This window comes from Paracoccidioides brasiliensis, assembly GCF_000150735.1.
Source record: "Paracoccidioides brasiliensis Pb18 unplaced genomic scaffold supercont2.4, whole genome shotgun sequence".
Taxonomy (NCBI): Eukaryota; Fungi; Ascomycota; class Eurotiomycetes; order Onygenales; family Ajellomycetaceae; genus Paracoccidioides; species Paracoccidioides brasiliensis.
Genome location: NW_011371361.1, coordinates 1,909,510 through 1,932,392, shown reverse-complemented (window position 1 = coordinate 1,932,392; position 22,883 = coordinate 1,909,510). Strand labels below are relative to the sequence as shown.

Here is a 22,883-nt window from a genome sequence, read left to right as displayed (position 1 = left end):
TATATGAGTGAAGAAGTGAATGTATACGGAGTAGATATAATTCATTTCAGCCCGTACGTAGAGGATATGCAATATAATATATCATCACCGGGACCAGATGATAGGGAGGCGAACAGCCGAAGGAGCATGGTTGTTGTCGTCTGATGCCGTTTTGCTGTTGATGCTAATGCGCCAGCAGCTTCGTTAACTAGTTATTTTCTCACTTCTCCTCTCATACACTCTTATTTTCCCATTATCCAACTCTTGTCCGTTTAGCAGCAATACCGTGTGCACACCGTGTTGCTGTCTCGATGAGTTCTGGGTGTGTGTCCTGGTTAGGGTCATGTAGATTGAATATAACGTCTAATTATATCATAATCTACGTAAATAATCGACTCCACTATAAACACGGATAGTTACGGGTGGAGCTTGGTCTTCATCCACCGAGCAAAATAAATAGTATGGCGCTGACAACGTAAAGATCAAAAATGGACAATGATGATTATTCCTTTCACCTGTAAGATAAAAAGTGTGGAAGGAAAGAAATTCAAAAAGCCAAAAAGCTAAAAAGCCAATATATATATAAAGTTCAAAAGGTCCTGCAAACCAACAGAGTGCCCGAAACAGCGGCTGGAGACCCACCGATTATTTATTTACAACGCAACAGCGTGAGAAGCAGCTTTGGGAAGCCTGGGGTAAATCTTGCAGTGGAAGGGTGTTTGATCAAGCTCCACCAGTGGCGCTTTTTGCGCACGATTGTGTTGTTCCGCGCATGGGACGACACGGGAAGAAAATATTGTATTTACCTGGTGGCAGACGGCCGATGAGGGAAAATGGGTAGTTATATTTAGTAACTACGCACCATGTCAACGGGTTGAGACGATCGTGGCCGTGGCCGTGGCTATGGGCTTGCAGTCGTCGTGTTTTGCACGCCCGTCTGCTCTTTTCCTTGCTCCCTCTCGAGTCGTATATTCATTTAAATACCATGCGCTTCGCTTGCGGGCGAGCAAAGCATTCTCGCTGATACCCTTTCAGGTTGGACGCATATCTCTGTATTCCTGCATCCTCCTGATCTTCCTCTCTCTTTCTTTATAGTCAATATGGAGTGGCCACAGCTGACACTTCAAAACAATCAACCGCATCTGCTCCAGAGCCTGGTTGAAGTCTCCCCTTCGCCAGATTTTATGGCACATGCCGGAGTGTTGGATACATGTCAGAGAAGATGTCGACGGAGACGATGTCTTTTCCACAAAGTTGTTGAATGGATCGATGGGAATGAGGCACAAGGTTACATCCTAATCGACATTCACGGTCAATATTTCATCTTGAACACCGATACAAGTGGTACCTGGCCAACTTCGGAAGAGCAGATAGTATGAGCTGTAATGTTAGTCTGGATGCTCCATTCACAACTGACAGTGAGCAGCAAAAGCACTATCCTCATACAGTTCGCAAGACATGTAAAAGATTATCAAGCATCATCTAAAAAGAAGCGCGGACGGAGAGAGACTCTCTTCAGAGAGAGTGTGGAGTATAGTGGTAAATGCAGCGCTGATGTCTAAATATGTCATCATCTACGTGAACAATCGATGCCTCACTCTCTTCACAGATGGAAATCCGCCACCATCAGTGGAGCACACTGTACGACTTTTGAATCCACTTTGGGGCTTTTGACTGACCTACAACGGGCGTATCACTAACCCCCTCCTGATTTTACAAGACACCTGATGATTATCGACAGCAGGTTAGATGACGGCCTGCACTGCAGCGTTTTGTTTCACCGTCCTGAAAGAAAGATGCCCATTCTCGAAGGCCTTATGACACTTGCCCATATTAAATATACCTAGTTTTAGAATAAATTTACTTGCACTTTCACTCCTTACGGAATAGTCTTATTTAGAAGAAGGGACTGTCAGAACGGAGTCAAGCAAGAAAGTAAATATATATAAAAAGGTCACAAATGAGGGGAATTTAGAGGTTCAAATGATCTAGAAAACATACTTATGCACTAGTTAGCCTAATCAAAACACAAAGTGCTAGAGTTACTTGGAGCATTGTAAAACACCGGGCAAAAGCAGCTTGCAGTTGCCGTATGTATAGAATTTGATCACGGTATCTGGCACAACGCCTGTCAAGCTAGGACCTAGGCCCTTGAACAGGGCGACGCCAGCCTTTTGAGGCGATGGATAGAGCTGAGGATTTCGAACGTCTCGCGGAAATGTAGGACGGCAGAGCGGGATAAGGGCAGAAGGGATAGCAAATGAGTACTTAAGGCGGGCAGCAGGAGCGTCTTCGAAGGTGAACTGTAAAGATCGGATTGCAGCCGAGTTCTTAGGATATCAAGTGGAGATGCACAAGAGCTGTAGCTCTGTCAAATAGGGGGAAAGTTTCATCGTCAGGTAAGATCAAATCAACTGGTTAAGTTCAGGGGACTCCGGTGTCAACAATCAAATGAGTCCATGAAGCCAGAGCATCCAAGAAGGCTTGCCCCAATGGGCCATCAGATCCAGCCGAGTGAGAAGGCGGAGTGGGCGAATTGCTTCGATCTAGAATGTTCATGTTGATGTCTGAGTATCAATGATAAATTCGAGGCTACCTCCCCAGAATTGTTCAAAACAAGGAGAATCGACATGCTTAAATTTTTTCTTCCGAAATGCTTGGCTGTGATATAATCCATCTGGTGAATAGTTAACTAGTTAACTTGTAACTCTGGCGAGAAATCACATACGACACATCCACAACTAGAATGCAGCCACCATCCGGAAACCATGGCAGAACTTTTTAAAAGGTTCGTTTATGAAAATTCAAGGGCCACGATGTTCTGTCCAAAAATAGTGGATCCTTTGTACATTTCTGCATTTCTCCACGTTATAACTTCTATGAAACAAGTTATATTCACAGTCTGCATGGCTGTGGAAGGCAGCTGGGTCGAACGAAGAAGCCACTTACTGCCCTTGGGGAGATCACTCCCCCCACCCCAACATCTATTCTCCTCATCTCCCATACTTTGCATATTCTTAATGTCACCGCTGCCGCTTTACTTGTTCTTTATCTTCACCCTTGGTGTGGAGAAGAGTGAGTGACCTTAGCCAGAAGAATGTTTGGCCGGCCAGCCAAGATGCTCCGGATGATGTGGAATTTGATATGTCGCCAGACAATGGCCCCGGTCTCCTCGGGGCCCGCATCATTCTTATCGTCCGTCACATCATCTATGAAGAGGTCAAGTTCACTGATATCATTGTCGGTGGTCATACTGATGGTGGAGCTGCCTTCCAACCACCCTATACTCAACTCAGTATCGGAATCATTTTCTCGCACGAGCCCACCGAAGATGGTTTCACCAGAACTGCTGTGACAGCTGTCACTCTCTTCAACAACATACCCTGAGTTGAAGTCCGTATCATCATTTCCTGTATGGCTATCCAGGTCGCTATCCTCAGCATTGTACGAGGTGTCTTCACCGCTCATCCCGTATTTGCTGCAGGACACTCCGTCTCAGGCGGAGTGACAGCTTCTTCTAGAAGCCATGGACCGTGCCATATGTGTCGTGATACTCCTTCTCATCGTCAGAATGAGCCGCCTTGCGTTTTCCTGGCGCCTTGGGTCCGTTACCGTGTTGGCCGATCCAGGATCTCGCCTTCGAGAAGGGGTCCGGCGGCCTTGTCCCTCGGTAACAGTGATGGCGATGGTTGATCTTGCTCTTCGAGGCCTTGCTGTCAGCGCAGGATGATCTTGCTGATGGTCTGTCTCCCACTTTCTCACCACTTGTTTTTTGATGCGGGTGTCAAACAGTGAGACTAGTCCTGCACCGGAGATGAAGGACAGGAGCATACTTGCAGCAACATAGTGTCGCTGTTTGCCATCAGCATAGGCCTTTGTACTCTGCGTCCAATGAGCGTGGAGGATGATGCCGGACAGCTTCCTCTTCAGTCATCACTGGAGACCACACCCTTATAATGTTTAAGGCGCCCGTGAGGTGAGGCCACCTCTTTGCCTTGATGATCTTACATTGAGACAGTCTTATGTCATCCCGTCATCCATGCCATAATTGGTGCGCTTCACGTTCAAGGTCTTCAGAAGCCGCCAGTACTGTTGAAGGCTGAAGCTGCCTTGATGATGTTCTGAATGAGTGTTCTGAAGCCAGTCAAAGTATTGTCTTGACTCAGCCCACTGTCAGATTCTTGATGAGCTTCTCTTTCATAGTCATGAGTTCAGTAGAGCATAAGCTGGCCTCTCTGTCAGAAGATCAAAATTCATTTCATCAAGCAGATCACCACTTATCGCTGAGACTTCCACCAGACTGTCTCTCTGCTTTTCTCAGCATTTGTGAAGTAAACTCTGTGTTGCGATCAGCGGCTTCATGTCATTTCAATATGACTCTGTAGTTCAACTTTCTGAAGGAGTGACCTGCTGTGCACGATCTGGAAGCTTTGAGCACTTTTGAAACTGTCAATACTGTTCAATGGGCGCGTGAGACTGTCGCTGATATGTAAGTTGATAGGACAGAGATTCTAAAGGGGGGAATCAAAGTAGGCCTTGGGATGTGCAAACGGAACGGAGAGGAGACAAGGAAACAGAGATATAATTTGAGAAAATGTCAACAGCAACCGGAGGAGGGTAGAGATGATGGTATTTACAGAATGGTGAAGCCATGGGCTATCCCAGGTGGCCAACATATTCTGGAGGGTTGAGCGCCAGAAACGGTGCGCTCAACTGGGCGAATGACTGAACGAGTGGCTGGGTAAGAGGTCAAAGATCTAGGATGAGAGGTTCAGAAGCTGTCGCGCAAGCAGAAGATGAGGGCATGAACATGATCAAGAGTGTAGAAGGACCCCAAAAGCTGTGATCGAGAACTTCCAGATGAATCCGTGGTGCCGGGGCAGCCGAAGCAAAGAATCATCATTATTGTTTTACATATGAAAAGAAACAAAAGATGCTTATTAAAGTTAGTAGTTTAATAAGTTTTATTAATAAAAGTAATTATATATATATTTTTATAATAGAATATAAATGTATAACTTCTTATCTTCAAAGAGTTTAGATTGATGAGATTATAAGTTAGAGATAGTTGTATTAGACTTTTACTAATATAAAATACTTAAAAGTAAAAACTAAAATGAAAAAATGAAAAAGTATATAAAAATAATAAAGTAAGTATAACAATTTATTTTAATAGTCATTAAATTATTAATTATATAATTATAATATGATTAATATTATCTATTTAAAATATATATAGTTAATAACTATAATATTTATATATAAGTTGAATTAAATATTTATATTATTATTTTAAATAATATATTATTTATATAAATTTAATAGAAAAAATATAGTTATATAATATATATATATATATATTATAAATATTAAATTTAAAATATTATTTTACTTTTTAAATATTTAATTTATTTAATATTATTTTTATTATTTTTTTCTTTATTTTATTATTCTAGATAATAGAGATATTAAATATTTTTATTTTTATTTTAATTAAAATTATAATTATATAATTTAAGTAATATTTAATAATTAATTTAATAAAAATTTATAAAAATAAAAAATAAAATAAAATAATTATATTAAAATATATAATAAAAAATTAATAAAAATTATAAATTAAAATAATTTTTTTTAAAAAAATAAAAATAAATTAATATTTAAATTAATATTTATTAATTATATACTTTAATAAAAATTTTATTTAAGTTTAAAATTTATTTTATAGATATAATCTTTAGTTTTTTTTATAAAGTTAATTAAAAACTTTTTCTTAATTTAATATTAAAAAAATATATTTAAATAACTAATGAAATATTTTTCTTTTTAGTTGATGCGTACAAGCAATTGAATAGGTAGGATAAATCATGTCTGATTCTCTTCTAATAAGATGGGCGGATGCCCTGCTATATATACACACTATAATCGCTCTATATGGTAGGAGCGATTGCATAGGATAGGAAATATAGGAAAGATTGGGGCCTCTGAGTGGATTAGGGAGGGGCGAATAGAGAGCGGATACTAATATAGGAAGGGGCGGAAGAATAGGGGCGGAACGCCACATTAGTTTTCTCTAAATATTATTATTTAAAAAGTAATTTAGTAAAATATAATCTAAAGTTTTAATTAAATTATAAAAATAATATTTATTTAAATTTATAAAATTTTTAATTTTCTAATATAAAATTTAAAGTAATTAATTATATTTAAATTTTAAATTTTTATTATAGAAAAGTTTTTTTTATATTTTATTAATAAATATTTTTATTTTAACTTTATTTTATATTTTATATTAAATTTTATTTATTAAGATATAATTTTTATTATTTAATTTACTTTTTAATTTTTTAAAATATTTATATAAATAAATTTAATTATTTTATCTTTTAACTTAATTTTTTTTATTGAATTAATTTGATATTTATTAAAATATTTTAAATATTAAGTTTTTAAATAATAATTTTATTAATTAATATAAAAGTTTTTTAAATTTTAAAAGTATAATTTATATTTAATTTTAATTCAATATTAAAAAAAATTATATTTAATTATATTTTAAAAAATAAGAATTTTCTTATATTTTATTAAAAAAATATTTATTTTTATTTTATTTTATATTTTATATATTAAATAAAACTTTTTACTTTATTTTATATTTTATATATTAAATAAAACTTTTTACTTCTTAAATAATTATTTTAAAATTTATATATTTATCTTAAAATTTATATTTTTATATAAATATTTTAATATTATTAAATTATTTATAAATATTAATATTTTTAGTAATAATTTTTTAAAAATAATATTATAGACTAATATAAATAATTTAATATTAAAAATTTTATATATATATTTTTAAGATTTTGCAAATATAATTTATATATTAAGTATATTTTAAAATATATTAAAATTAAATTTATTTTAAATATTATTTTATTTTCTAATTTATCTAAATATATTATTAAAAAAATTTATTAATTAATCTATTATAATTTATATATATATGTATATATTAAAGAATTTATTAATAAAAATATTTATTAATAAATTTAATTTTTTAAATTATTATATATATTTTATAAAATTAAAGATTAAATTTTTTTAAGTTTTTAAAATATTTATTTTTTAAAAATAAAGTTATTAAACTAATATATATTATTTAAAGCTTTAAAAATATTATTTAAAATATTTAAATCTATTATAATTTTAAAATTTATAAAAGTTAATATTTTTATAATCTTTATATAAATATATATAATTTAAATTTAATATTAAAAGTAATTTATATATATATATTAAGTTTTATATTTATTAATTATTTAATAATATTTAATAATTTTATAGATATAGTAATTAACTAAAATTAAAAATCATATCTAAAGTAAAAATTCAACAATTTATGACATAACTTAATAAAAGAACTTGATCAAATTATAATGATTTATATTTTCTTATATAAAAGTCATATTGAGATATAATTGCTGCAAATGAGAAAGAGAGGCAAAACACAAAGAGATTTAGGCACCAGATTCAATATGAAGAAGGTTTTAACTAGCTTGTATTATTCCACCCGCTAAAGGCAGGTGAACTGCCTATCATTCAAAATACCAAGACTCTCTCTCTCCCTTTAGACTCAGCATCATACTCATGAGCTTCGCCACGGTGTAGTAACTGGGGCTCTTAGAAGAACTATATGTTCTAATCTTGGTGTAGTTTAATTTAAAACAAATTAGTTGTTGTTGAGTGTTGGAAACCTAGAATATAATTTATTCAATTGAACATGTTAAGATTTGATGACCCGCTCAGTGGTGAATTAATAACTACTTAGGACTCTGGATTAGTTAGGTCATCACTGCACAATGATCGTAGTTATTATAAAGGTGGGTAGGGGACAGGGAGAAGACGGAGATGTTTTCGGTGGTGTGCACGGGTAGTAGACAGGTTATAATTATTGAGTCTATCTGTATTTTGAGCTATTAGATTGTCTAATGATGAGTGCAATGAATCGAGAGCAGAGCTGAATAGAAGAAAAAGATATAAATTTTGTCTATCAAATCAATTAAATAATCAGAAAATGTCACCAAAAAAACAGAATTAAGTTAGAAATATCCATCCTCGCACTGGCGTTCCCAAAGAAAAGAGCACATTTTCACATGCCCACAGATCGCTGATCAAAACACCAATCCGGCATATGCATATCGGAAACGAAACCTAACCAAACGAGTCCCCCCCAGGGTTTTTTTTTTTTTTTTTTTTTTTTTTTTTCTTTTGGATTCGCCATCAGTTGGCAACGAGAAATCCCAGAAACTAAGCCGCTTTCAACCAAAATCTACTTGCCACCAGGACAACACTGTCGACCAGCCGCGCACTCAACCCCACACTCAAGCAGGCAGTTGGCACCAGCAACACACGTACCAGGACCGCGTTGTCGAGCAGTGCCACACTGCCCACCCTGAGCAGCCAGAGAATGAGACGATCCCACACGAGACGTTTCATCAGCGTCGCTACCAGGATAAAACTCCGGCTGAATCGTTGACGAATGGATCCCATACGCATGCAGACACCTGCGCACCTGCCGCGCTAGCTCCATATACCTGTCCGACCCTTCGCCCTTGATATCATGGCTAACCTGTATATGCAACGAGCAGACGAGTTTTGTGTCGCTAAGCTGCCAGACGTGCAGGTGGTGGCAGCTCAGGACGCCGGGGAGATCCTGGATGTCTTCTATGATGTGGTCGATGCTTAAGTCAGCAGGGACGGCTTGGAGGAGGATGCGCGATGCGGCTTTGCAGAGTGGGATGGCGGAGGCGAGGATTATGACGGTGATGACCAGGGAGATTGCCGGGTCCGCATAGAAGCGCCAGGAGTAGTTTGTCAGCCAGATTATGAGAGCTGAGGCGATGACACCGATGTTGCCCAATGCGTCACCTACGACATGGAGGAAAATGCCACGCATGTTAAGGTCGGAGTGGGAATGGCCCTTTTTGCCCTCGGTGGACTTTGGTTTGGCGTGGTTGTGCGCGTCATGCAGGTCCTTATGCGGGTCTTTGGACGGTTGGCTTGCTGCTCCTTGTGTGACGTTTGTTGTAGAATACGTAGCCCCATTGCGTCCATCAAGTAATCCCGTTCGTTCTGAAGTAGAACGGTTTGATTCCGTATCTGATTCGGAAAATGTCTCGTCGTCAAAGCGACTGGCTTCGATGATATCCCGACGTAGAATGGCAGGGTGGATTTGGATATCTTCTGCATCGCGGAATGCCCTTGGTCCCGATGAACTGAACCGACGAGAGTTGGAGCGCTTCCTGGCAGGATTGGATACACCATTCTCTACACTGCCCTTTTGCTTCGTAGCCCCACGCTCCACCTCGAATCGGTTGGCGGCTACATTTCCTGACACTGCACTAACGACGGTTCCGGATTCATCACTCATCGCTTCTCTACTGACTTCCTGTGCATAGCCCTGCTCTGCCGTATCCACCGCCTCCTCCGTGTTATGCCCATGAGAATGTCCGTCATGACCATGCGAGTGCTCGTGGAAAAGCACCAACCCAAAAAAGTTGGATAAAAGGCCGAAGCAGCCAACAACACAGATTAGTTTGGGGTTTCTAACCTCTTGCGGTTCGACCAATCGTTGGATAGCTTCGAGGAAGATTGAGAGACACAACGCGACGAGGAATACGCCGTTTACCAGTGCGCCAAGTGTTTCTGCTCGTTGCCACTGTGGATTCATAGAAAGAACGAGTTAGCAACTTGGCATTGAAGAGCACTCAATCCAATGCGCAGATGTCTTTCAAAGTGATCCGATGTTGCTTACCCCATAGGTATATATCTTCGAGCTTGTCTTCCGGTTTGCAACCTTGACAGCCCCAAGTCCAACGCATAGTGATAGAACATCATTAAGCTAAGCACGCGGGGGAAAAACCAGCAATTAGTTTGAAAGTTCTGTAGGTTTTAGGAGGCGTTCATCGAGGAGGCTTACGAACCATATGAAAAGAATCCGCTATCAATGCCAGCGAGTGTACAGAATAACCTGATCAAAAGGAAGGATGTTAGCAGGGTCTCCTAGTGCATGACTTCCCTTTGTCAAAAAAACGCATGTAAACATACCAACAATTAGTTCGAGGAGGAAGAACATGGAATCGATGACGAGGAGGAGAATAATCCGGTGGGACTTTGACATCCACATCGTGGCCGGTTGAGGATGCGAGCGCAGCACGCGCGAAAGGGTTAAGGGGAAAAAGAAAAAGAGTAGTTGGATAGAACGGACCTGCGAGAAGCAAGTTGATATTGAAAGGGGGCTAGACCTCGATAAACTGGCTATCCGATTTGTTTGAGGACGGTTAATAGATAATCGATATGCTGTTGGTGCTGTATAGAAGGAAGATGACGCGAGATCACCATCCTGTCCGCCAGATCATAGACTAAAAATAAGAAGAGAGGGTTCCAAGGTTTGGGATCAGGGGAAGGGGAGAAGAAAGGAAAACACCACGGAAAATTTTGGGGGGATCTTGTTTTTGTTTTCAGCTGCAGGAAGAAGACAATCTGTTCATTGAAGACAGGCGCAGCGAACGGGGAAGATCTCTGGTTGGTCTGGTTGGTGGCGGGATGTTGGAAAAGAGCAAGCGGCAAGAGGCGGCAGAAGGGTCGGAAGCTTAAACAGCAAAGTTTCCTGCCTGTAACTGCGGACCATGGATCGCGGTGAGGGGGATTGAGTGATTGGAGATTGGGCCAATGGATTTTTATCCGGAGACTCCGTATTCTTTGGGTCTGTAACGGAGTATGGAAATAGAGTTATCTGATTTTCTGGAAATGGCAATGGGCGGAGTCGGCTTGCCTTTTAAAACAACCGGGATGAGGGGGGGAGTTCAGTATGACGTTGATGAACAAATTAATGCGGGCGGTTTCAGCATGCGGATTATTTGTTTCTCTCCTTGCGCACTGTTGGAGCAGTTTTGCATTTAGATATACAGCTACTGGAAAAGCCACTGAATAGGCTCAGATGCCGCTGCTTCTTGTGCCACCCGCGTAAAGTTAGATGCAAGGAGCATGGGGTTTATGAGTTTTGATCAAGAAGGGAAAAGTACGTGAAGAGAGAGCCAAGATTTTTGAGAGAAAAGAAATACGTTGTTGATTTGTCAATTGTTATGCGTAGGTTCAATGTAGGTATCAACAAAGGTGCTTGTACTATTTCCAAAGAGAGGATCAAGTGTGCTTTTTGTTAGATTCCCAAGTGTATATACCCAGTATGTATATGCCAAAACTCCAACGTTGAATGTATCAGCATGTCCCAGCGAGAGAGATCCTTGACGCCCTTGGCTGTATGGAACACCTCCTGACTCCGGGTATCCGTGAGGCTATGAGACATAAAACACGATCAATCCGACTCACCCAACTGACCCAACAAAAACCAGCCAGCCAAGATCCTCCCACGCAGTGCTCCAAAAATCCAATTTGATATGAAATCCTGAGTACATAAAACACATACCGAAAGCGTCCTTATATTCTTCCTGTTTCATTAATGCTAATCATTTTCTGTTGTCGCGATCCAAACGACGAGTATAAACACTGTCGTGATTATCTGCGTATATATATATATATATATATATATATATAAATAGACGTCAGCAGTGTTCGATTCCGCGCGTCAAGTACGCCTTAAAGTCAGGTAGTTAAAACGGGAACGAGATGATCCTGCCATCGTCCCATGCACCTCGAACATGTTTCAAAACACAAAACACAACAGGTCGGTCGTTCTCCGTTGACTGACTGAAACCTCACAAGCAAATAAAAAGGTAAAAAGGCAAGGGAGAAGATATGAACAAAACAAAACACCAGATTTAACTGGACACTTGACAGCCTCAATACCACCTAAACACAAAGAGACAACCGAAAGATAGGAATAGAAAAAACCCAGTATTACTCACCCCAACAGTACAAGCACCCGACAGATTGAGCTCCCACCCACCGGCATGCACTTTACCCCTCGCCAGCGCATTCTGCTGTCTCCAAAACCGGTACGCCCCTACGGCTGCAACCAGGATCGCACAGGCATGACATGCACAGGCAAGCGGCAGCCCGACAGTATAGAACCCAAATGTCGTGTCGCGGTCCTCCCGGTTCTGCAGACTGAATAATTGGGCTATGAGAACGCCGTGGAAAGCGAAGGAGAGCGATGTGCGGATGTAAGCTAGAAAGGTTCTTTCGAGGGCTGTTTTCAATAATTATTTTCCCCCACCCCCAGGTGGTAGAGGTATCGTTAGTTAAGGTGTGGAACGGACGGGAAGAGGCTCAGTATTGGTGTTGGGGGGGGGGGAGATGAAGGTGATACAAATGCAACGTGAACAGGAGGGGGCCCAGATAAGAGAAATAAGAAGTAGTTTAACGACAATCGCATTATCTGTGGCCCGCGTGCTCAAAAATAAGACTTGCGGCAAAGTGGATGGGTGTGCATATGCCGGGGAATATTGATGATTCGGAAGAGCAGGGATGGGGCGGGGAGAGAGGGCTGTTTTTTTTTCCCGGAATGGCGTGCTCAACGACCTGGGGGACGCGGCTGGCTGGCTGATTCCTGGGATTCCTCCACAAAACAAAAGAAAGCAGAACCATTTCTCCAATCGCATGCAGGGTAGTTATCCCATCAGGAAAGGAAAACTCAAAACAATAAAAACAATAACAGGAGGAAATATGGATGTGAGGTAATCAGGGGGCGCAGATATAAAATAGCCACCAACCCCTTCCTCCCGTCGCAGCAAATCTGTCTCCCCCCCAACACGCCCCCCCCCCCAGCAAGGTCATTACAGCAGAAGCACAGACAAAGCCAGTTTCCACTCACCAAAATGATCCCGATTTTGATTCCGCGGCACTACCAACGATACATGCCGTGACCAGTACCTGCGCAAACTGGCCAGATGTCCCCTCTGGGTGTCCACACTGGATCTCCTCGTCTGCCCCGTGCTTGTCGTGCGATGGACAACTAGGCGCACGGAGCCCGAGGAGATCGACGACACGGACGATGACCTGCTGTGGTTGCGGTGTTCGCTGCAGTCGTGGTCATGATCCGGATTGGGAGGTGGGAGGCTAACGAGTTCCGTCGGATCTTGGTGGCTCTCGTCGATGCTTTCCTCAATCGCTGTTGATACGCCGGTGTCTCGTGGGTCCTGGGGGCAAGATGGAGGTTGATGGGTTTTATCAGAGCGGGGACGGGAGAGGGATCGGGAACGGGCACTCGTCTCTTCTACTGTTGCTGGGAGGGATGAGGTGGAGGAAGTTGGGGCCGTCTGAGGGTCCGCTTTTCTGCTATCAGGACGTGTCATGATGGTTGCTGGTGGAGATGCATCATGGGCACGTAATTTGACCGGTGGTGGCAAAACACATTCGAGAGCAATGCTTGCAGACGGTAGCTCCTTGAGGTTGCTGGTAGGTCCTTGTCTCTTTTCTTGCTAAAGAGTTTTTTTCCTTTTTTCTCTCCCACTCATTATAATTATCATGCTACGCTTTCGAGATTATCTGGGGATAGGATGGGGTATCGGGTGGTGTTTGAACCATGGATCTGGGATAGTTACCGCCGATACTTTTTCGCCCTCCACCCGCGACGAAAAACTCTCGTTTCCTTTTTTAATTATCTATTCACGGGCCATGGCTCCAATGACATCACCAAAGCGATTTCTTGGAATCTAGAACAGGTCTCTTTTTTTTGTTATATATGTTTTTTTAACCCCAATCAGGTTGACAGGGCGCTGTGGAAATCTCTATGAAACAAACGGCTGACGGGGGGAGAAGACAACTGACAGAAATGATCACCTGGAGATGGTGACGGTTGTGTGTCCACGGATACATATCAGACGGGGAAGAGCGAAGAATCCGATAAGTAGCTAACCACTGTTTTTCCGAACTCTGCTCTGCTCGCTAATACCCGCCAATTTCACCCGTTGAAGCAAAGCATCCCGTGTCGATAAAAGCTTCCCCATGCCCCACGCTGTGTGGCTCACGCTTCCCTACCCAAAATCAACGTTGGTGGAATTACTTTGGGGCGGCAGTAGTTGGCGAGTTCGCAGGCTGCTCTTTTGGACAATGTATCTATCTATCTCTCCATGACGTGGGGCGGCTCGACCTCAGCCACCTCCGGGAGTCAGTTGCCGTCCAGTGGTCCTTGGTCGTTTATCGGCCGGGACACATTGTCTTACTACGGCCAGGAACAATCAGCCCCCCAGGCTTCCAGCAAGGGTAGGAGTAAGTAACGAACCAACCAACCAACCAACGCACAGACCGGTTATTCGGGATTATTTGCGGGTCTCCAGGCCCGGGCTTGTCGGCTGGGTCTGGTTTGCTGGCGATTTCGAGATGCTTAATTCCAACAACCGAACAACCCAGTTCCGCTATTACTGGTAGTAGGTACACAACACACACACGTCCGACGGCGTGGAATGCGCCAGGAAATTTTTCAGCGGGGAGATATGGAAGAGACACCTAGTTACATTATTGGATCTAGACCAGAACTTCCAAAAAACCCCCCACAAGAAACAGCATGTTTCGTGTTTTAGCTTGATAACCCCATCTCTTCCAGCCAAACGAGACCGGAATCGTGCAGGATGCTTCTTTCAGGTGGGAAGTTTCTTTCTTTAGAATAAATATATCTCTCGGGAACTTTGAGACAGGTTAGCTAGCTCCAGACGGTCAGTGCTGTCTGTTTATTTGTATTTGGTCATGCGTCATTGTTGTGTCTCGCACGTCAACAAAACCTTGACAGAATATTTGATGCATTCTAGATTGGATGTCCCTCTTTCGTCGACTCTGAGATTTAGGCGTCCGTAAATTATAGCGACACGAAGCACTCTGCTGCATTTTAATTGGTGTTTCGCTTGTGCGAAAATCTCTAATATATATATCATTTCCCCACACGCAAACCTTCATGCCCTTCCCCATGGGCCACATCCCTGCCCACCCTAAGCCACCTAGTTCAATGTTATGACACATGCCTCTTCAACAGTTCTTGGGGAGTCCCACTGCTCTTCCAAACATCGTAAGCACTGGACTTGCCGTGGAGAATGTAAATATCAAACAGGAGTCTCCCCTCTTCTTTTGTCGTTTTGTCCCCTGTGCATTTCCATCGTGAGTTGGATGTCTCCTTTTTTTAACAATGACGTTGAGTAGTTACTTGGAGTTTACTAGTTAACTAACTAATCGTGCCGCTGCGCAACCCACACCTCGTGTGGGTGCACCACACCAAAATGATAAAAACACCAAAATGATAAAAATCTTGCAATTTCATCATCTTCATCATCTTCATCAATTAATAACTCACCACAATGTCAAATAAGGATAAAAATATCAAAGACTGTATTCAAAAAGCTGTCACTCATCATCAAAATAACTCAAATTTTAAAATACTATCTCTATCATGAGAATTTAAGGTTTCTTATCAACATCTTTGAGTGTATATCAATGGAAGAAATTTGAATACTGCAAAGATTTCAGTTAACAAGAGATTAAATGAGAGTTAGAAGAATATGATTAAATGATAAGTCAAGCTGCTTGATGAAAAGAATTGTCCTCTTATAGCTAAACACATTGAAGATTTTACAAATTTAATGCTTAGATGTTAGTACATAGATTCTACTACCTCTTCTTCAAAAGTCAGCAAGATGTGAACTTATAGATTTATTGAATATTTATCTGAGTATAAGAGGGTGAAACAAAGGTCAATGAATTCAAAGAGAGTGACAGTTGAAGATATTGAATATATTAATACATGATTTGAACATCTTCATATTCTATTTGAGTTCATATAATATATGAATTTTCATCATATATTACTCATTTGCTACAATCTCTGAATAGTTTATCATTTCAGCAATATAAGTATTATTATTTAAAAGTAGTCAACTATGCTGCATATCATGATCTTGTTAAGTATGAAAAACAGCAGTTTCTACAAGATCTTTCCACTATGCAGAAGCAGACCTTTAAATCTGATACAATAGCTGCAGAATAAGCTCAATAAGGTATATATCTATGGAATTATGACTGAGTTCTTGATACTCTTAAGCAGCAAATCTCATCACCTCCTCCACTGCAAATTTATGAAGATAAGAATGATTCAGATCATATATCTATCTTTTTTTCTCAGCTATTCTTATCAAAAATAATTCAAAAGCTGAAATATCATATTAATATTATAGAAAATACCATACAAAGTATTAAAGATACTCTTGATTTGAAATCACTCATCTTGATATGTCATTTGAACAAGATATTCAAAGTAAGTCTAATTCATATGAAACTTAATGAGCAATAAATCACTGAATTAGAGAACTTTTTCAATATCAGTAAATACCACAGAGCTAAAATAATTTGTCATCAGATTCAAGTAGGAAGAGTTCTCATTATTAAAGATGTCAATAGAAAAATCAAGCAGCATAAGGATAATGAAGCTGAAAAAAAGCAGAATAAGAAGTGATAGAGGCTTGAAGTTGATTTTATGAAAATTGATAATAACCCACTCACATCACTGACAGAAGAGGAATTAAATCAATTTAGAGATGACACACATACTGGGAATGATGTAGATAATCTTTTTATTATAGATTAGCTACTGGTTGTTGATATAGAGTGCAATAATGAGGATGTGATTCAAGATTTTTATTGTTTTGATGTTTTTATCATTTTGGTGTGGCGCACCCACATGAGATGTGGGGTTGCGCAGCGGCACGATTAGTTAGTTACATGCTTCCAGCTTATATTAGCAGACAACTCCCCCCCGATATCGGATGCTACAATCCAACCAGACGGGGTTGGAGTTGGCATATGAGGAGCAACTACGAATCAACGGTGATATAAAAAGAGACATGTGAGCCTCCATGTACATAGACAAACGCAGATACATACCTTGTCGTGCGTTGTTTTTAGTCATTGGAAGTTTCGCATACCCGAATTTGAGACGAGAAGGAAAAGATATGCAGGAAGCGATTACTTCATGTCATCCGCAAAAGCATGCTTCAGATGGATTGTTGACGGAGTCGGGAAAAGTTACTGCTCCGACGCAGGAACCTGTGGACCACTGGTGTTCCGAGGTTTGTTACGGCGTTAAATCCTTTTGGTTCAGCAAAATCTTAACAAAGGGGGTGGGTGGGAACTGATCGATATCTAACTTCAATTTAGGCGTATAGCACCTCCGCGGCTTTCGTGCCAAAGCTTGCAGAGAAAGTGTTGCAGTATCTCGATCCCCAACTGACAGACTGCGTGCTGGATGTAGGATGTGGAGACGGTAAATTCACCGGCAACTACATTTCGGATGTGGGGATGGTGCTAGGAATCGACGCATCACCGTCGATGATTGGCTCTGCCAATCAGGATTATGGAAGCTCTAGAGCTGAATTCCGCGTTGTGGATTGCACACATCTAGATAGGGAGCCGTCAATTGTGAGTGGAACATGGGATAAAGTGTGGGTTCACCCTTCCTTGCTCCTAGGATTGTTTGACGCCACATATAGATATATATGCCAATACGATTCACCAGCATTTCTAATGCGGCACTCCATTGGATCCTGAAGGATGCTTCCTCGCGAATGTCCGTGCTGGAGGCAATATATTCCTGTCTCAAACCAAATGGGACATTTGTGTTCGAAATGGGAGGCCACGGTAATGTGCCCGAAGCACACACTGCACTGCTGGCAGCCGTCACGCATCACGGCGCAACCATCCAGCAAGCGCGGGCTGCATGTCCATGGTTCTTCCCGTCTGAAGCGTGGATGAGGGCAACCCTGGGGAAGATTGGATTTCATGTGGAGAAGCTGGAAGCCGAATATCGACCCACGAAGCTGACCACGCATGAAAGCGGGGGCATTGCGGGGTGGGTGAGACTGATGGGTTCGCCAATGTTGGATGTTGTGGATGCGGAGCGTCGAGAGTCTGCCGTTGAGGAGGTCTGTCAGTTGCTTGAAACTGTGATCACGAGGGAAGAGGACGGTAGTAAGTGGCTGGGGTACGTTCGTCTCAGAGGCGTTGCTGTGAAGCGAGGAGGGTCTTGATTCGTGTTCTATATTTTGGTGCGCTGGTGCGCTTTGTATTTTGACTACCGGAATCATGTAGTTACTTGGTTCCTACTCTAAAAACGAAGTGTACTATACACAGTAATCGGCTGGTTTGGTAGAGCCGAAGCTTGTCAATTGACATACTGCTTTCCATTGAGCTACCTCTAGGAGGACCAGGGTTGGCCAGGTAGTTCCAGCCAACGAGAAACAAGAAACACGTCCATGCCATGGCGTTTCAATGGAATTATATGAAATAGAACAGGCTTCAAAATTGAATATCATTCAACATTGATCTTTGTGAATTTTCAAATGACATAAACTTGACTGCAAATGAACGGCTCAGGGTCTATTCCAACATCAAAAATCTCCGAGAAACAAAAGACGACCTTGGAAGCCTTGGAAAGGTAAAAATAAATGTTCTCCGATCCCTAGTCCGCCCTCCATTAAAACTTGAGGAAAAGAGCAGTTCTGAAATGAGACGGAGACGAAAAAAGAAAAGGTGGAAGGAGTAGGATGTTAAAAAAAAAAACCCTCATCCAAACACGATGGATCCCAAAACACAAAATCCACCCTTCGTGCCTGAGGGCAGGTAATGGAAAGAGACACGAAAACCAAACAAAGCCCTAATCCACCCCCCGTCCAGCTCACAAGCCTCCGTCAGTAAAGAGCTTCACCAAACCTCACTTCCAAAGCACCGGCCCTCCATGAAAACACCGTCGACGAATCGAGAGTTTCCAGCAGAAATGCATGTGCTAAGGAAACAAGTATAGATACCCCACATCAGGAACAAGTAAGCGGACAGAATGTTTAAGACCTCTCTGGTAAACCGTATCTTCGCTCACCCGCAACCTGCACAAGGGAGTTTAGTAATCTGAGCCCCCCTTTCCTTGGTAAGAGCTTTTTCTTTCCAGCCTCGCCCCGCTTCTCCCTTTCTTATCAATCTTGCGCTTTTCTCCAAGGCAATCAACTACTGCCACGGGGGCCAGTAAGTAATCGTCCGGAGATGCTTGTGATCTGCCGACCATGGAAATGGAAGATTGGCAGACGAATGATGTTCTGTTCTGGAGCAGCGCGTGCTTTCTTTAGTTTTGATTCTTCAGATTATCAGATATTGAAAGACGTATTAACACCCACCCGAAGCAGGAAAAAAGATGAATGGAAGGCTGACATTGGAGTGATCTCGTTAAAACCCAAATACACTCCAAGTGGGGGATTCAAAAAGGAAGAGATGCGATTCTCGTATACGCTCATTTAAAAATACATGGAATGCGATATGAACCTTCTAGATCGTGAAACGACAGACTGAGAATCTATCGAGATTTTCTGCACATGTTTAAAACAAAGGAGGAAAGGAAAAATATGACCACGGGAACCAAGATACAAAATCGAAGGATATCACAATACATATACACTTACGCGACCCCAGTGGCGACGCCTTGTTCTTCAGAACCAGCGACCATACCTTCTTCAGGGCCCATGGAGAGTTTTCTCACATCCCATCCATCAAAATCAGATCCGTCTTTCTGTTCGCCCAGAAGACAGAATTCCCGTCGTGTTCCATCGACGAGGAACTTCTGAGCGGCATTATTCACATCCTCAGCAGTTACATCGAGAACTTGCTCGCGCCAGCGTTGGTCCATTTCTTGAGTGACACCAGTCATGAAGTATCGCTGTCCCTCTTCATCGACGCTCATGGGAGCATCGAGACCCTGGAAGATGCCAAGTTTCGCTTCGTCAAGTTCCCGCGTTGTCCATGATCTATCTCGGGCGAAGATTCCGGCATTATTGAAAACTTTCAGGGAATTCATGGGGTTGGGGTCACGATAGCTAGAGAAGGCGAAGTAGCCTTGGATCGGGGCGCTGCTGGCGCTGGCTCCGTATGCACCTCCTTTCTCTCGGATTTCTGGATGGAGATAGTTATGAGTTAAGAGCTGGGAGAGGACGCTCAACGATGCGTTTGCTGGGTTGGTGAAAGATGTTGTTGGAAGCGCGAGGCCAGAGTAAGAGACTTTGTAGGGGAGGTTATAGAGTATTTTTGAGGAACAGGGGTTGAACTTAAAGCCGTCGGTGGTAGATGCGGGATTGAGGCTGCGGGGTAGACGGGAAAGCCAATTTTGAAGGGTGACTTCGTTGGCACTAGCGCTTTCCCGCTCACAGACCACACGCACTCGGAATTTAGAAGATTTCGAAATCGCAAATGACTGGATCAACTGAAGTTTTCGAATGAGCTCTTGTAACCGATCTGGAGAGATTTCTGCGTCGTGAAGTAGCCTGGCGGTAGACTGCACTTGTGCTAAGCCTGACAGTTGCTCACTAGCCCAAAACTTTTTGGCAAGACCCGAGGCCGCAACGTTTATAGCATATCGATGACCAGTTCCAGCAATTGCATCAATCGCGCCATTGGTGGACGATCGCAACAGTTCCTGGATCATCCGTGGAGCAACAGGACCGGCAAAATCCGTCTCAGTTACTAAGTCTGATATCATTTTGAGCATGGCCGAGAAGTTCTTATCTAGTGAATAACCGGAAAATTGGAGACCTTCAGAGTAGGCTTCCAAAGACGTCGGTGAGGATACAATGAAAGAAGAGGACGAAATGCCTCCCGTTTTAAGCTTGATTAAATCCTCCCAATGTTCCATCGATCGTGAAGTGGTCCCAAGTCGCATGATGCAATCATTAAATAGGGGTAGGAGCAGCCGTAGCTCATCTGGCAGGTTTTCAAAAACATTCATAGCCTGGAAGTACGAGAGGCCATTCGTTGGGGCTTCTCTCCAGACAACATCGACATCATTTACTTTCGACTCCCTAACGGTTTTCCACTCTTTAGTTCGCGAAATTTCTTTCACATGCAGAGTAGGCAGGCAGCTTAAATCGGCGTGCTGCGCTGCCTCCTGAACCTTCAACAGTTCAAATTCCTGTTTCTTGAGCTGATCAACAGCCGATTCGAGGGAGCCAGCAGCTTCCGTCAACTTAGCTATTTTAGCCTCTTTCCGAGCAAGCTCACTCTCATCCAGTTGCTTATTATGGGTGGGAGAGCCAGCCATGGTAAATGTGAACGACTTGTCCGTCATTAGGTATTTTTTCATCAGTTGTTCAAGGTAACCGCCTTTGTCATAGCGTCGCTTGAATTCATTGATCACCTCATTCCAAGCGAGCTCTTCCATTGGGTTAGAGCCGTTGAACCAGGCTGATATTGTCTTTTCCATGATTCCAATCCCAAAATTGGCAGTTTTATGTCTCAATGCAAGTTCCAGTTGATGTAAGATGCCTTTTACCTTTTCGTCATTAAACCCAGAGGCTGAGAATTCCTGAAAGACATTTTCTACCCTCTCTTTCACAACGGCAACGTCTTTCTCGGAAACTCCATTCACACCGACTGAAAAAATAGGCACTCTCCCAGAAGTATCCAGGCCTGTGTTGGGTGTAAATGAGGAGCCAATCTTGCTTTCAACCAAAGCCTTGTACATAGGTGATCCGTAGCCATCAAGCAACAAGGATGAAAGAATTCCAACAGAAAAGGTTTCCACGATGTTCGTCGTATCACCGGCGAACCAGGATACCGAAGTTTTAAATTGCTTGTCTTCGCTTGTAAATGGGTCAATGGGACCCGGAATCGTGACGCTCAGAGGGCCGTCCTTAAGATCTCTGGGTAGTTTGACATCTTGTTCTGGAGTCGATTTTTCAAACCCATCCAAAACGCTGCCAATATGCTGTAAATGGTCACTTAGCGGCATATCCCCGTAGGTAAAAACTTTCGCATTGGTAGGATGGTAATTCTTTTTCGAGAAGTCGACCAATTGCTTGTGGGTCAGATCCGTAATATACTGCGGATCACCCCCTGAGTTATTAATAGCAGGAAATATCTGCTCTTTAAATTTGATATAGTATAAGTAATTTGCATCTGACACTTGCCCTTTCATCTCATTATAGACCACTCCTTTGAAAACAATGTCGTCCGCTGTGGCAGGTCTGTCATTACCCTCCTTCTGAACCAAGGCGGCGAGAGGATCTTCAGGGCCTAAACGCCATCCTTCTTGTCGAAAATCTTCTTCTTTCAATAATGGGTGTAATACTGCATCTAGGTAAACCGATAGCAGGTTCTGGAAGTCTTGTTTATTGGTGGTAGCAAAGGGATAAGTGGTATGGTCAGAGGAAGTGAATGCATTCATAAAGTTGGATAAAGAGCGTGGTAACATTTTGAAGAAAGGATCGCGGACAGGATATCTATTATAGTGAAAAAAGATCAGCACATAAATTCACGACGTTGGAGAGTTTGCAATATGTATGTGTGTACGTACTTCACACTACCACACAGAGTCGTATGCTCCAGGATGTGAGGGACTCCAGAAGCATCTGGGGGATTTGTTTTGAATCCAATGCCAAAGACATTATTCCTGTCATCCCTGGCAACATGGAGATAGTCCGCTTCTGTCTTGTCGTGCTTTAGTAGCACTGCAGTTAAATGAAGCTCGGGCACATGCTTCTTCTCCTTGACAGTGAACCCATGTAGTTTCTCGCCAACGGCGGGATAGCTGTCTAATTGTGTGACTGTGGAAGCCAGTCTTCGACCTTTACCAAGCAAGCATCCTCGGTTTGCTCTATTGTGCAGAGTGAAGAATGTTGGAGACCTTGACAAAGAGATCCCATATTTTAATGGCGTATTGGTTGATCTTAGCATCTTGAAACCGGCAATGACTGGCAGCTAAATAGGCTATCCGGGAACTGGGGAGCCAGCCAAATTTCGAGTCGCAACGCGCAACTACGGCTGATCCCCTAAGAAGGGGTGCAGAAGCAGTTGGTAGGCAGCAGTTTCAAAGACAGTGACTCTGGTGGTTGTTAAAGTGCTCAAGGCGGAATTGTAGTCAAACCAGG

The 22,883-nt window shown here is 41.9% G+C and overlaps 6 protein-coding genes across 6 annotated transcripts; 2 read left to right on the top strand and 4 right to left on the bottom strand.

The window, feature by feature from the left end:
• Positions 1-1,079: 1,079 nt before the first annotated feature.
• On the top strand, positions 1,080-1,541 carry PADG_04132 (uncharacterized protein; the record flags this gene model as incomplete). Its single annotated transcript, XM_010761028.1, has 2 exons — positions 1,080-1,352; positions 1,428-1,541. 2 exons carry the CDS (start codon positions 1,080-1,082, stop codon positions 1,539-1,541), a joined length of 387 nt encoding a protein of 128 aa, XP_010759330.1.
• A 480-nt stretch (positions 1,542-2,021) lies between these two features.
• On the bottom strand, positions 2,022-3,810 carry PADG_11708 (uncharacterized protein; the record flags this gene model as incomplete). The annotated part of the gene is made up of 3 exons (XM_010761634.1): positions 2,022-2,282; positions 3,064-3,457; positions 3,512-3,810. 3 exons carry the CDS (start codon positions 3,808-3,810, stop codon positions 2,022-2,024), a joined length of 954 nt encoding a protein of 317 aa, XP_010759936.1.
• Positions 3,811-8,311: 4,501 nt separating this feature from the next.
• PADG_04128 (uncharacterized protein) lies at positions 8,312-10,168 on the bottom strand (the record flags this gene model as incomplete). The annotated part of the gene is made up of 4 exons (XM_010761433.1): positions 8,312-9,700; positions 9,797-9,883; positions 9,966-10,012; positions 10,090-10,168. The coding sequence occupies 4 exons, from the start codon at positions 10,166-10,168 to the stop codon at positions 8,312-8,314; spliced, it is 1,602 nt and encodes a 533-aa protein (XP_010759735.1).
• A 1,483-nt stretch (positions 10,169-11,651) lies between these two features.
• PADG_04127 (uncharacterized protein) lies at positions 11,652-13,295 on the bottom strand (the record flags this gene model as incomplete). The annotated part of the gene is made up of 3 exons (XM_010761027.1): positions 11,652-11,744; positions 11,907-12,190; positions 12,815-13,295. The coding sequence occupies 3 exons, from the start codon at positions 13,293-13,295 to the stop codon at positions 11,652-11,654; spliced, it is 858 nt and encodes a 285-aa protein (XP_010759329.1).
• A 3,639-nt stretch (positions 13,296-16,934) lies between these two features.
• On the top strand, positions 16,935-18,008 carry PADG_04126 (uncharacterized protein; the record flags this gene model as incomplete). Its single annotated transcript, XM_010761026.1, has 3 exons — positions 16,935-17,051; positions 17,140-17,400; positions 17,472-18,008. 3 exons carry the CDS (start codon positions 16,935-16,937, stop codon positions 18,006-18,008), a joined length of 915 nt encoding a protein of 304 aa, XP_010759328.1.
• Positions 18,009-19,423: 1,415 nt separating this feature from the next.
• On the bottom strand, positions 19,424-22,689 carry PADG_04125 (mitochondrial presequence protease; the record flags this gene model as incomplete). Its single annotated transcript, XM_010761432.1, has 2 exons — positions 19,424-22,235; positions 22,310-22,689. The coding sequence occupies 2 exons, from the start codon at positions 22,687-22,689 to the stop codon at positions 19,424-19,426; spliced, it is 3,192 nt and encodes a 1,063-aa protein (XP_010759734.1).
• Positions 22,690-22,883: the final 194 nt, after the last annotated feature.